General features: G+C 38.5%; 2 protein-coding genes and 1 long non-coding RNA gene across 8 annotated transcripts in view; 2 read left to right on the top strand and 1 right to left on the bottom strand.

The window, feature by feature from the left end:
- LOC101087185 (zinc finger protein 260-like) overlaps nucleotides 1-9,308 on the top strand; it is a 25,692-nt gene extending 16,384 nt beyond the window's left edge. Inside the window, exon 5 of the mRNA XM_023244884.2 lies at nucleotides 5,724-9,308. Within this exon, the coding sequence (XP_023100652.2) occupies nucleotides 5,724-7,450 (1,727 nt within the window). The 3' untranslated portion in view covers nucleotides 7,451-9,308. The remainder of the gene's footprint in view (nucleotides 1-5,723) is intronic.
- LOC101086687 (putative protein ZNF720) overlaps nucleotides 1-13,908 on the top strand; it is a 257,450-nt gene that overhangs the window by 6,443 nt on the left and 237,099 nt on the right. The gene's annotated exons all lie outside the window — the stretch shown is intronic.
- Nucleotides 1-13,908, bottom strand: part of LOC123382434 — a 21,057-nt gene extending 7,149 nt beyond the window's left edge. Inside the window, exons 1-2 of the long non-coding RNA XR_006590800.1 lie at nucleotides 13,605-13,908; nucleotides 12,980-13,074 (exon numbers count right to left, since the gene is read on the bottom strand). This is a non-coding gene — a long non-coding RNA (uncharacterized LOC123382434). The remainder of the gene's footprint in view (nucleotides 1-12,979; nucleotides 13,075-13,604) is intronic.

Genomic DNA, 13,908 nt, shown 5'->3' with positions numbered 1-13,908 from the left:
TTGTTTTCCATTCTTCCTCCATGAGCACCTTTATGATGTTTTTTTTTCCTTTTTTTTTTTTAAGATTTTATATTTAAGTGATCTCTACACCCATGTGAGGCAAGAACTCACAACCCCAAGATCAAGAGTCACACGCTCCACCAACTGAGCCAGCCAGGTGCCCCATTTATGATCATTTTTTGAAATCTTTGTTGGGCAGTTATTAGTTCTTTATTAATTTAGGGCCAGTTTTGTAGGTTTATTTTGTTCTGATTTAAATGCATTTTTCCATTTCTTGGTATATTTTGTGATCTTTTCATGAGATTTGGGAATTAAAAAAAAAAAACCCTCTGGGCACAGGCTTATGGACTTGCTTTGTAGAAAAGAACACAAATAATGGTATTTCTGGTGCCTCTCACATGTGATCTGGGCATTTGTAATGTCTGAGTTTTTGTTATTTCCCAGTTTAAGAAGTTGTAGTTACAATTATTCCTCTCTTTGTCTCCAGCTCTGTAGTTTCTGTTGTTTGAACAAATGCTGACCTTTTATCTGAGTGGCCACCACACTGTGTCCAGAGGATGCTCTCATTCCTTCTATTTTCCATGTAATCCATGACAGAAACAAGTCCCTTACACAGCTGCAAAGAAGTTGTGAACATACAGGTCACTCATTTGTTTCCATCAGGAGAGTTAAGGGAAATGGATCGCAGTGCTGTGGAGGGCAGGGAGCTGTGGCTGTGGAGAAGGGTGAGAGAAAGGAGACCACACAGGGGAATTCAGGAGAATGCTTCTCCAAAGCCAGTGGCGTGGCAAATGAGAGGGGCTATACTTCATAAGTTCTTAAAACTATTATGGCTTAAAGCCTAGAGTCTTAACAGTCAAGTGGAGACAAATAGCCACTGCATTGCACCTGGAGAGAAGGCAGGTACACTACCCGGGGGCAGACAGCTTGGAAACAATGATCTGAAGAACACTAGGAGCACACAGGGGTGAGATTATTCACTATTCTAGGAGCATTACCCTCAGAGGCAACATTCACTGAGATGCCTGCTTGAGAGCAAAGGAGATGGGTGACACCATTTCCCTCCCCACTCCTCAGAATAAACATAGAGTCACTTGAGTGAAGCAGCTTAGTGGGGACACGGGTTGTCTAAGTTGGTTACACCAACCTCCCCCCACCCCCACCCCCACCCCATGCTGTGGTGGGAGTACCATCCTGATTCAAGCTTGCCTCAGGCTCAAAAAGGTCAGCTCCTCTCCAGGAGACATACACAAGCTGCTGCCCACACCACATTTCCTGACCAGATAGTTCTGCAGGGCCTCAGTTCTGGTGGAGTTGGTATCAGGTCTGATTTCACAAAGAGACCAGACCACACCTAGTGAATAGTCGCCACGTTCAGGCGAGGGACCAAATACTGTTCACAGCAGGCAAGAAGAGCATCTGCGGATCACTGGCCTGGAGGATATAACAGAAGATAGAACTGCCTTTTCTAACTTCCAGAGGAAGGCAGAGATTTAGACAAAGTGCCAAGATGGAAGAATGTTTCCCAAATGAAAGAACAAGATGTGGCTTCAGCCAGAGATCTAAGCAAAACATTTATCAGTTAACAAACCAAATGGAGAATATAAGACATTAATCATAAGGACATTCACTGGGTTGAGGAAAGAATCACATGAACCTTTATTTTTGAGAGAGAGAGAGACAGAGCGTGAGCAGGGGAGGGGCAGAGAGAGAGAGAGAGCCAGAATCCAAAGCAGGCTCAGACTGTGAGCTGTCAGCACAGAGCCTCAGGCAGGGCTCGAACCCACAGACTGATGGGGTCAGATCATGACCTGAGCTGAAGTTGGGCACTTAATCGACTGAGCCACCCAGATGCCCTTTGAGAACTTTACCACAGAGGAAAAAGAGTTAAAGAAGAATCAAACAAAGATAAAGAATGTAAATAAATGAGGTTGGAAATTGGCTTGTTGGAATGAGCAGCAGGCTGGATGAAACAGAGGAATGAATTAGTGACATAGAAGACAAGATAATGGAAATTAATCAAGTTGAACAAAAGAAAGAGAAAAGAATGATCCAGTATCAGAATAGATTTAGGGCATTCAGTGTCTCCATCAAAAGTAATGACATTCTTGGGGAGCCTAAGGGGCTCAGTCAGTTGAGCATTGGACTTCAGCTCAGGTTGTGGTCTCGCAGCTCATGAGTTCGAGCCCCGTATCAGGCTCTGTGCTGACAGCTCAGGGGCTGGAGTCTGCTTCAGATTCTGTGTGTGTGTGCATCTCTCTCTCCCCCTCCCCTGCTCATGATCTGCCTCTCTCTGTCTCTCAAAAATAAATAAGTGTTACCAAGAAAAAAAAAGGAATGATATTCTTAATATAGGAGCTCCAGAATAAGGAGAAAGAGAAAAAGGGTAGAAAAATTTCTTCAAGAAATAGCAGAAAACTTCCCTAATCTGGAAACAGACATCCACATTCAGGAGGCACAGAGTACTTGCATAAAATAACCAAAAGCGGACCCACACCAAGACATTGGATTTAAAATTTCAAATATGGTGATAAAAAAATCTTAAATTTGTCTTAAAGACAAAAGCAGTCCTTCTCTTGCAGGGGAAAACCCATAATGCTAGCTGGAGATTTCTCAATAGGAACTTGGAAAGTCACAAGGGAGTGGCATGATGTATTTAATGTGCTGAATTGGAAATGTCTGTAACCAAGAATACTCTATCCACCAAGGCTATCATTCAGAATAGAAGGAGAGATAGAGTTTCCCAGATAAGCGAAAAGTAAAGGAACTTGGGACCACTGAACCAGTCCTGAAAGAAACGTTAAAAAGGAATCTTTGAGGTCACAGAAGACACCAAATATGAAAAGACAAGAAAGGATCAGAGAAAATGTCCAGAAACAATGATAAAACAAGTAATAAGGCAACAATAAATACATATCTATCAATAATTACTTTGAATGAAAAGATACTTGTACACTCCCATCAGAACACTTATGGTGTCTGAATAGATTAACAAACAAACAAACAAAAGACAAACAAAAAATAACCCAGACCCATCTATATGCTGCCTACAAGAGACTCAATCGAGTACTGAAGACACCTGCAGATTAAAAGTGAAGGGGTGGAGAAACATTTGTCATGCAAATGGATGTCGAAAGAAAGTCAGAGTAGCAATACTTATGAATGACAAACCAAACATTTTTGTTCTAGTATTGCATTTATCCTTCCTAGGACCAGTGTAATCCTGGCCTCATAGAATGACTTTGAACAGGTTCCCTCTATTCCATAATTTGTAAGATTTGGAAGAAGATTGTCATTAATGTTGTTGTTGTTGTTGTTTAATGTTTGTTAGAATTGACCAATGAAGGTATGTGGTCTTGGACTTTCCTGTGCTGGGAGGTTTTGTTTTTTTTTTTAATTTCAAATTCAGTTTTAATCGTTATTCATCTCAGAAGATTTCATATTCCTTGGGATTAAGATTCATATTTTAATCTTGCTAACTTGTGTGCATTTTTAGGAATTATCTGTGTTTTCCCCCTAAGTTATCTGATTTTTTAATATATAATTATTTATTGTAATCTGTTATCATACTATATACTAATTGGATTCTTTGTTGTGTTATTTTCTCTTCAACTTCTCATTTGGTTTTTGAGTCTTCTCTCCTTTTTTCCTTGGTTAATGTAGTTAGAAATTGCCAATTATGTTTATTTTTTGGAAATACTGGGTATCACTTTCAATGTTATATTGTTTATTCTGTTCTCTATTTTATTTCTTTTTTTAAATTTTTTTTAAAGTTTATTTTTGAGACAGAGAGAGACAGAGCATGAATGGGGGAGGGTCAGAGAGAGAGGGAGACACAGAATCCGAAACAAGCTCCAGGCTCTGAGCGGTCAGCACAGAGCCCGACACGGGGCTCGAACTCACGGACCGCGAGATCATGACCTGAGCTGAAGTCGGAGGCTTAACCGACTGAGCCACCCAGGCGCCCCTATTTTATTTATTTCTGATTTTTCCTTGTTATTTTCTTCCTCTACTAAATTTCACCTATATTTGTTCTTTTTTTCTAGTTCCTTGTGGTGTAAGGTTAAGAAAATAAAGTTGAGGGACACCTGGGTGACTCAGTTGGTTAAGTGTCCTACTGTTGATTTTTGGCTCAGGTCATCATCTCAGAGTTCATGAGTTCAAGCCACATGTCAGGTTCCACTCTGACAGTGCATAGCCTGCTTTGGGTTCTGTCTCTCAAGAATAAATAAACATTTATTTATTTATTGAAATAAATTATTTATTGAAGTTGAAACAAACAATTTAAACATTTATAGCATACAAAATTTGAAATTGGAGTGTTCAGTAGATAAAATTATTAGAAATAAACAATGCAAGTGATGACCAAAAGAATAACACAACTACAATATAAAAATAAGGATTCTCTAGGATTTCTGTAGATTATCATCTGTGAACAGAGATAATTTTATTTTTTCTCATCTAATTTAGAGTTCTTTATTTTTTCTTTCCTAATTGTTCTGACTAAAACATACAGTACTATTTTGAATGGAAGTGGTGAAGTCACTTCATTACCTTGTTTCTGATCATATAGGAGAAGCTCCCAGTCTTATACTACTGAATAATATATGAGATATCAGCTTTTCATACATGGCCTTTAGTAGGTTGCAACTGTTGCATTGTATTCCTGCTTTACTGAGTGTTTTTAATCATGAAATGGTGTTCAATATGCTCACTTCCTGTTCTGTAACTAATATGATCATAGCATTTTTGATCTTCATTCTGTTAATTTGAGGTCTTAAACTGATAGTTTTCCATATGTTGAAACACCCTTGAATTCCAGGAAGAATTCACAGTTGACTATGCTATAAAATGGTAAAATGAACTTTTGATCCAGTTTGCTTTATTTTTTGGTGGGCTTTGCATGACTATTCCCCACAGGTAGTAGTTTGTAGTCTTCTTCACTTGTAGCATCTTCCTTTAGCGTTGATAACCTCTTAATGCTCGTGTTACAGAGAGTTTTTCCATAATCTCCCTTGTCTTTACTCCTTGGAAATGTTTGAGGAGAATGAAGTACTTTCTCATTAAATGTTTGTATGAATTATTTAGAGAATTCATCTGGTACAGGACTTGTCTTTATTTAGAGTTTTTGTTTTGTTTTTTGTTTTAATAACTTTTTCAATTTACTTATTGTAGTTGTAGATCAGTTGAGATTTTTAAAATCTCATATAATTATCCATTGTCACCTCTTAAAATTATTTTTATTTCCATGCTATTAGTTATACTGTGTCTGCCTTCACTTCTTCACTTCTGATTGTAGTTGGTCTTCTCTCTTTCATTCCTTCTTGATTTAGTTAAAAGTCTGTCAATTTTGTTGATTTGTTCTGAAAAACAAATATTCCTACTGTTGATATTCTCCTATGTTTGTTATATTCTAGTTTGTTCATTTGTGTTTTGTATTTAAATGTCTTCCTTCTGATAATTTTGACCTCATATGAGGCATAGGAAAGTGATTTGTGCTACACCATGACAATACTACAGAATTATCTATCAGGCCATGTGCTCAGTACATTGTGTGCAAATTTATGTGTCCACAGAGGAATGAAGTCCTTATGATTACTTCTCAGCCATCTTGCTGACCTTCTCTGACTGATATTAAGGTTGTATAATAGAAGTCATCAGCCCATTCATCTGCAAGTAGGAAGTGGAACGATTTTACTTTTCTGTTATTTGATATCTTTCAGCTGTATCTTCACATGGCACCCTGAGCTTCCTGCCAAAGTCTTGCATAGAAGCTTCTTTTCAAAACAAGTCAATGGGGAGATGCAAACACAGCACCCTTGAGAATTTACACTTAATGATAGACTGGGACAATGATGGTGAAAGTGAAGGGCATCAAGGATATGAAGGACATATCCAAACTGAGACAAGTGCCCATAATAAGAATCTCAGTGCCCAAAATGGTGAAGAATATAAAGCATTTTGGAAAAACCTTTTTAAGTCCAGCACTTCAGCAGCGCCATGTGTTTCTGTAAGCAAAAGCACAAATCAAGTATTGAAACATACATATTTATGGAATGAAAATTTGGAAGATGTGGAAACCTACGTAGTGAATGCTGAAAATAATTATTTGAACTATTTTGAAAATAGAATTATATTGACCTTTCAGTCCAATATTTCTGAAAGTCAGAGATTTCAAGATGAAGAAAAAAGTGCTAAGTGGCATAAATTTGGGAGGTCCTTTACTGAGCAGTTGACCCCACAAACTTACCAGAGCACTTATAATGAAGACACAATTGTTCAATGCAGTCAATATGAGAAAAAATTTAACCACACCTCAAATGTTAACAAACATCTGAGGAGTCATTTTCCAGAGAAGCATTTTGAATATAATAAATGTGGGGAAGATTTTTATCAAAGCTCAAAACTTATTATACATAATAAAAATAAGTATATAAGAGAGAATCCTCATAAATATAATGAATATGAGAAAGCTCTTAACCAGTTCTCCAATGTTGGTGATCATCAGAGGACTCATGTGGGGAAAAACACATACAGATGTCATAAACCTGGGAACATGTTTAGTCAGTCATCAAGACTAACTATACATAAGACAATTGAAACTGGAGAGAATAGGTACATTTGTAAGGAATGTGGCAAAACCTTTGACTCACACTCAAAACCAACTCAACATCAGCAAATACATACTGGGGAGAAACCTTACAAATGTGAAGAATGTGGTAAAGCCTTTAAGGACGGCTCATCACTAAATGGACATAGGCGAATCCATACTGGAGAGAAACATTACAAATGTAAAGAATGTGGCAAGGCCTTTACCCATCGCTCAAGCCTTACTCAACATCACAGAATTCATACTGGAGAGAAACCATATAGATGTAAAGAATGTGGTAAGGCCTTTAACCAGTACTCAAAAGTTATTCAACATCACAGAATTCACACTGGAGAAAAACCTTACAAATGTAAAAAATGTGGCAAGGCCTTTAACCTGCATTCAAACCTTACTCAACATCACAGAATTCATACTGGAGAGAAACCTTACCAATGTAAAGAATGTGGCAAGGCCTTTAACCAGCACTCACACCTTACTCAACATCACAGAATTCATACTGGAGAGAAACCTTACAAATGTATAGAATGTGGCAAGGCTTTTAAGAGGCACTCAAATCTTATTCAACATCACAGAATCCATACTGGAGAGAAACCTTACAAATGTAAAGAATGTGGCAAAGTCTTTAATGGTTATTCACAACTTACTATACATCACAGAATCCATACTGGAGAGAAACCTTATGACTGTAAAAAATGTGGCAAGGCCTTTAAACACCAATCAAACCTTACTCAACATCACAGAATCCATACTGGAGAGAAACCCTACGACTGTAAAGAATGTGGCAAGGCTTTTAACCAGCACTCAAACCTTATTCGACATCAGAGAATTCACATTATATAGAGACCTTTAAAATGAAAGAACCTGGCAAGGCCTTTACTCAGGACTCAAGCCTTACTCAACTATCGCAGAATTCAAAGTGGGGAAAATCTTTACCAATGTAAAAAAATGTGGGAAGGCCTTTAATCACTGTTCCACCTTTAGTCATTATCAGAATTCATACTGGAGCAAACCTTACAGATTTTAAAACTGTGAGAATTTGTAAGGATGTTCAACACTTACTCCACATCAGAGAATTAATATTAGAGATTAATGATACACATGTAAAGACTGTTATAAGATGCTTAAGCTGTGTAAACCCTGATTCCTGACCACAGAATGTGTCCTAGAGATGATTTTATAATATAAAATATTTGGCACGCCCTTTAATCCATGTTTAAGTCTCAATTGACACCAGAGAATTCATACTAGAGGGGAACTCTATAAATAGGAAAAATGTGGTAACATTTTTCGGACTGCTTCAGCCTTACTTAGCATCACAGAGTTCATTCAGAGGAGAAGCATCACAAAATGCAAAGAATGTGGCAAACCTCTAGCTGAAACTCACAATGTACTTAACATCATAGTTATGAAACAAGAAAAAACTGTAAAATGTAAAGAGAGTAGCCTAGCCTTTAATTGCCATTCGATCGTTATTCATGAGTACCCCAAAATGAACGCTTGGTTCAATCCCTACAAATGTAGTGAATTAGCAAAGACCTTCATTTTAAATATAAACTTTAGAAAACATCAAAAAAAAAAAATAAAGTAACTTGGAAGATATATTTAGAAATGTATTTAATTGAATATCAAATGTCACAAATTCACAGTAAGCAGCACATCAGTCACTCTATTCAGACATTACATCAAAAGATTTATAAGGAATAATGCAAAGTTCAACACTTAGAAAATGTATATGCTATTTTGTTTCAAAAGATAGAAGAGATAGATTTTTGCATAGGTTTGATTTCAATATGTTTTTGTTTTACATTGACCTTCTTTAAGATTTGTGACTAGCAAATATTAGTGTATTTCTAGTTTCATATCACTAGAAAATTCATTTATTCTTAGGGAGGTGTAAAAGTATGTGGCTGATTGTTGCTGCATCAAAGATATGAGATGCCCTTCCTTAGGTGGGACTCACGCATATCTCGCATATCTAATTTTCCATGGAAGATGAAGGACAATATGATGTGCAATATGTGTAGAAAATCTAAATGGAGATGCTATTTGTGGTTATAACATTGAAGGAATTTCGTGAAAGAGGTGTTCAAAGCATCATCCTTCTCCATTTATTAAAACTAACCATGGTTCTCAGTGTTAGAAATAAAATATTTTGCTAATTGGTCTCTAAGGAAAAAGAGGTGGCAGTCTAGTAAAGTACTGATGAAATTTCATAATAACAATAGAAATAGAGAATATGAATCAATGTGGTTGGAATGAAATCTTCACAGATATCACAAAGAGGATAGCTAACTCTTCCCTAAAGTGGCATAGGATTGTACATTCACATTTTTTAAGAATAACTTCAGGTTTGGAAGAGGTTTAGTATGCAAAATTAAGCTGTTAACAACTGAAAGTAGACTATTATGTTTTCTTTAAGCCTCGTGGTAACCATAAAATGAAAACCTGTAGTAGATAGACAAAAGATAAAAGGATGGATGTGTACCACGATAGAAATCATCAAATCACAAATGTAAAGAGCAAATGAATAAGAAAGGGCAGATAATTCTAAAACAGCCAAAAAACAATGAAAATAATGTTTCCAGAATTTGATGTGTGTGGGAAAATACTGTTTAATAAAAGTTGTAATTTACTGTAACAAGTAGCCAATAGTTTATCAAAACCAACTTGTACAGGCTAATAAATCTTTTCTACAGTACTCTGTTTTCTAACCTCTTTCTATTATACACTGTATTTTTTTCACTCATGTTATTTAATTTACATTTTATCTGGTATTCTAATCTCCATAAGTTACTTGTCCTTTCAGGCATGTTGCCATAATATCCCCAAAGTCCTAAGATTTATTATATTAATTTTGGGGCAGTTTTTCCTTGTGTAAAATTGCATTCTAAAAATAAGATACCTACTGAAGGTTTATCCAATCAGTGTCCTTCCTTTGCTTCCACATTATCTCTAGACAAACCTTATCACTGTCTCCTACAGAAGGAACATGCCTAACCATTTGAATGGACAAATTTACTGGTCCAATGAATTCTTGAAAATTTGAATGTACATCAGTTCATCATTTAACACCACACAGTATCACCTTTTATTTTGATCATTTTTCTCACATGGTATGAATATCTTGCCCACTTGCATTGTGGGCATAAGACTCAGGGTGACATCTTTACTTGCCCCTCTTGGCTCACTTTTCAACATGTACATTATAAGACTTCATGGTTAGTAGTGGCTCCCCCGAGAGCATGCGCAGATAGAGTTTTCTCCTCAAGTGCTGCACATGCTCACAGAGGACATCACACATCTCAGGGCCAAAGCCTTCAGTCATGTGCTCTTACCTTAACCTGCCCAGATTTTCAGAGTACCAGCCCTGAATCTTAGCTCAACCACCCACACACCTGAGTTCACAGTTCAGGCAAGTTGGAACCAGGCCTCTCTCAGACCAATGTTATCACACCCAGAATTTTTTGTTTTGTTTTTTATTATTATTTTTTAATATGAAATTTGTTGTCAAATTGGTTTCCATACAACATCCAGTGCTCATCCCAAAAGGTGCCCTCCTCAATACCCATTACCCACCCTCCCCTTCCTCCTAACCCCCCCCCAACCCTCAGTTCTCAGTTTTTAAGAGTTTCTTATGTTTTGGCTTCCTCCCTCTCTAACCTCTTTTTTTTTTTTTTCTCTTCCCCTCCCCCATGGACTTCTGTTAAGTTTCTCAGCATCCACATAAGAGTGAAAACATATGGTATCTGTCTTTCTCTGTATGACTTATTTCACTTAGCATAACACTCTCCAGTTCCATCCACGTTGCTACAAAAGGCCATATTTCATTCTTTCTCATTGCCACGTAGTATTCCATTGAGTATATAAACCACAGTTTATCCATTCATCAGTTGATGGACATTTAAGCTCTTTCCATAATTTGGCTATTGTTGAGAGTGCTGCTATAAACATTGGGGTACAAGTGCGCCTATGCATCAGCACTCCTGTATCCCTTGGGTAAATTCCTAGCAGTGCTATTGCTGGGTCATAGGGTAGGTCTATTTTTAATTTTTTGAGGAAACTACACACTGTTTTCCAGAGGGCTGAACCAGTTTGCATTCCCACCAACAGTGCAAGAGGGTTCCCGTTTCTCCACATCCTCTCCAGCATTTATAGTCTCCTGATTTGTTCATTTTAGTCACTCTGGTATGAGGTGATACCTGAGTGTGGTTTTGATTTGTATTTCCCTGATGAGGAGCGACGTTGAGCATCTTTTCATTCATACCTAGAGTTTTTAATGCTCTCTCCCATTTCTACCTTTCCTAGTACCAAAACTTCAGACATGCACACAAGCAGAATGCAAGTGAACCCACTGCCCTACACCCCAACTAGGGACCTGAGTCTGACACCGTCCACAATGCAGGGGACCCTGAGCAGACAGGTAACAGGAACTAGTCATTCAGGATCACCTTGTGTAATATAAACACATAAGATACCCATCAATCCCACCTCCAGCAGACCTTTTGATGCTCCTGCCCCCAACCCCAGTTCCTGTTTCATACTTCGGGGCTAACATTCTGGGCACAAAGCTCAGCTATCCCAGAATTTACATCAGGAATAGTCCCTTTGCCTAAATGGGGCCTGCAGAGCCTAACAGAGAATTATCCCTTCAGATTTTGTCGAAAATGACCTCTTAGACCATGAAATTGCCCTCCACAGCTCCACTGCCAGTCCCTGATCCTCCCTTCTCAGACAGCTCAGAGAACAGAGTTCCTAGCAGCTTCACCTCCTGGGTGACCCAAGTTGGCATTCATACTTCGCTGACACTCAGACTCAGATAAAGGAGAGCAAAGGACTTATAATTTGGGAAGTCACTTTCACCTTTCTGGTTCAAACAGTGCCTCCAAGGTAACACATAGCATCCCACCTTCCATTCCTGGGATGTCCATTGACTTTCCACCCATTAAAATTAACCAAATACATAAGTGCAGATGATTGACTCATTAAATTTCCCTCAGAGATTCTAATCCACCTTCTTTCTGTCTCCCATTCTGCTCTCTATATTTGTGCTTCCACACCCAACATCATTTTTTAAATTACTGATAATGAAAAACAAGAGAAGGAATGTTTGCTCCCAGCAAGGCTCACCCAACATTTAAATCCTCCTAGAAAAAATGAACATATGGTATCTAATTCCCAGGGTTTTAGAAAGATTAAATTGCATAATGTGACAATCCCAGCCCAGCATCCTGGACACAGTGAATTCTCATACACTTGGGGCCTATAGTAGATACTCAATAAACATTCCTTTCATAAATGTGTACATATTATTTAGTCCATACAGCCTTGCTCAGACACCACAGCCTTATCTAGTCCCTTCTCAGCTTGCAGGAGATGAGCAGAGAATGTCATCTTTCCAGAAGCTGTTAGTAATTTCCACTGGCAACAGCAGTATTTGTGTTGAGATAGGATGATGGTTGGGCATAAGACAGTCAAGTGTGCTCTTCTGTTTTCTCTTGCTTTGTGCTACTGGAGATGAAGTCTGGGGAGAGCAATCTTACTGGTTGTTAAAAATACAAATTAATTAGCTTCATCCAGACCTAGGGAGTCATGATATCTGAGAGGAGGGCCCTAGAATCCGTTCTTAATAGGAAACTACAGTGATTTCTGTGTACATGAAAGCTTTACAAGCAATGTTTAGAAAAGCTGTTTTTAGCCTTGGCTTCATATTGGGATCCCCTGTATAGTTTTTAGAACTACCATCTCCAGTGTCTCAACCCCAGAGATTCTGTCACTTGTTGATAGAGTTTTGCCTCAAGTAGGTCTTAATGAAATGGCTCAACTTATTCCACTGTGAGGCCAATGTAAACACAGAGGGTCCCAGGTTCACTTCTGAAGATGAAGTACAAGGTCTGGTCAATGGGGAAGCCTCCATGGAGAGGCCTTCTCTGTGTTACATTTGATAGGGGAGGGTCAGTCTACCCCACATCCTTGATATGGTACTAGAACTTGTGTGTGTCTCCCGAAGATAAGTGCACCCCAAAATGGGAGAGGACTAAATCATATTGGTACTCCCACTTAGAAACTCCCTATATGTAAAGTTTTTCACATGTCCCCATAGCAAACAGACCACACATCCTCACTGGCCATGGGGTGGCTTTTGAATTTTACTGTGGATGCCAGGGAAGCCACTGGAACAGAACATAGGATGTAGGAGCATGGGAAGAGTGAGACAGAGAGATGTCCTTCTGTGACCACCAGAGAAATAAACCTAGGCTTCCAATATCAGTCCATTCAAGCAGAGCTTCCCAAAGTACATTTTAAGGTTGGGTTTTCTCCTTTGACTTTTGGCCCTCACCTGTGCCACCTGCTTCATTCATTCCCACCTACCTGGGTGTGTGGTACTGTCTTCTTTCTTTTCATGTGCCAGGGCTCTTAACTTCCCCCAAAGAAGGTGACCAGACCAAGTCTAGAGACAGCAAGACCTGTTTATAAGCAAAAGAAAGAGACTCTTGCTGGAGAATCTTTTATTTCAAATCCAGCACTATGGTAAGTAGAGAAGAGATGACATTACAGAAGGATATAGAAAATTATTTCTCCAAATGCTGTTTGGAGTCCCCTGTATGTAACCTCTTCCTCTCATTCTCTCCACAATCCCGAATTCAACAATTTATGCATTTGCTATAGTCTAAAAATTCCTGTGTGGTAGGGATCACGACTCTTCATCTGTTTTTCTAATGGCCAGAATCCATGGAAACAATCAGTTTCTATCTATTTGCATCTCTATACTTGCTCAGTGTCCTTTAACATAGCAAAAGGAATTGGAATGAGTCCCACATGGGTACCACAAAGGAGATTCCTCCTATGGAGAAAGAAGACCCTGGATGACTCCTTTTTCTCTGAGATGAAAGCGGATTCAAATTCTGTTGTCAGTCTAACTGCAGTCTATGTAGGACATTCCCAAATATTCCAAAGAGTCCGTGGTCCTGAAGATAGTGTCCCTAGTGAGACTAACCTGATGACCCCTTAGGGATCCAGGTCCAGTACCTTAGGCTGAGTCTGGGCCATCAGGTAGAACAGAGACCTGTTCTGATGGAGCAGTATCCCTGATGCAGGTGTGATGTTTCCTGTCCCTGAAAAGGACTCTCTGGAGTAAGAAGCTTCTACTTCAGTTAACACAGGTTACAGATAGCTGTAGTTTGGTCATAATTCTAGATATTTTGTGGTCTTAACCTTGCAGTGTTAAAGATCTCTCCTTCTCAGGTTGCATTAAGGTCGGACCTTGTGACAGGTTTTAATGCCTATGCTTGATGCCACTT

This window comes from Felis catus, chromosome E2 (assembly GCF_018350175.1).
Source record: "Felis catus isolate Fca126 chromosome E2, F.catus_Fca126_mat1.0, whole genome shotgun sequence".
Taxonomy (NCBI): domain Eukaryota; kingdom Metazoa; phylum Chordata; class Mammalia; order Carnivora; family Felidae; genus Felis; species Felis catus.
This window is presented reverse-complemented; position numbering and strand designations above follow the sequence as displayed.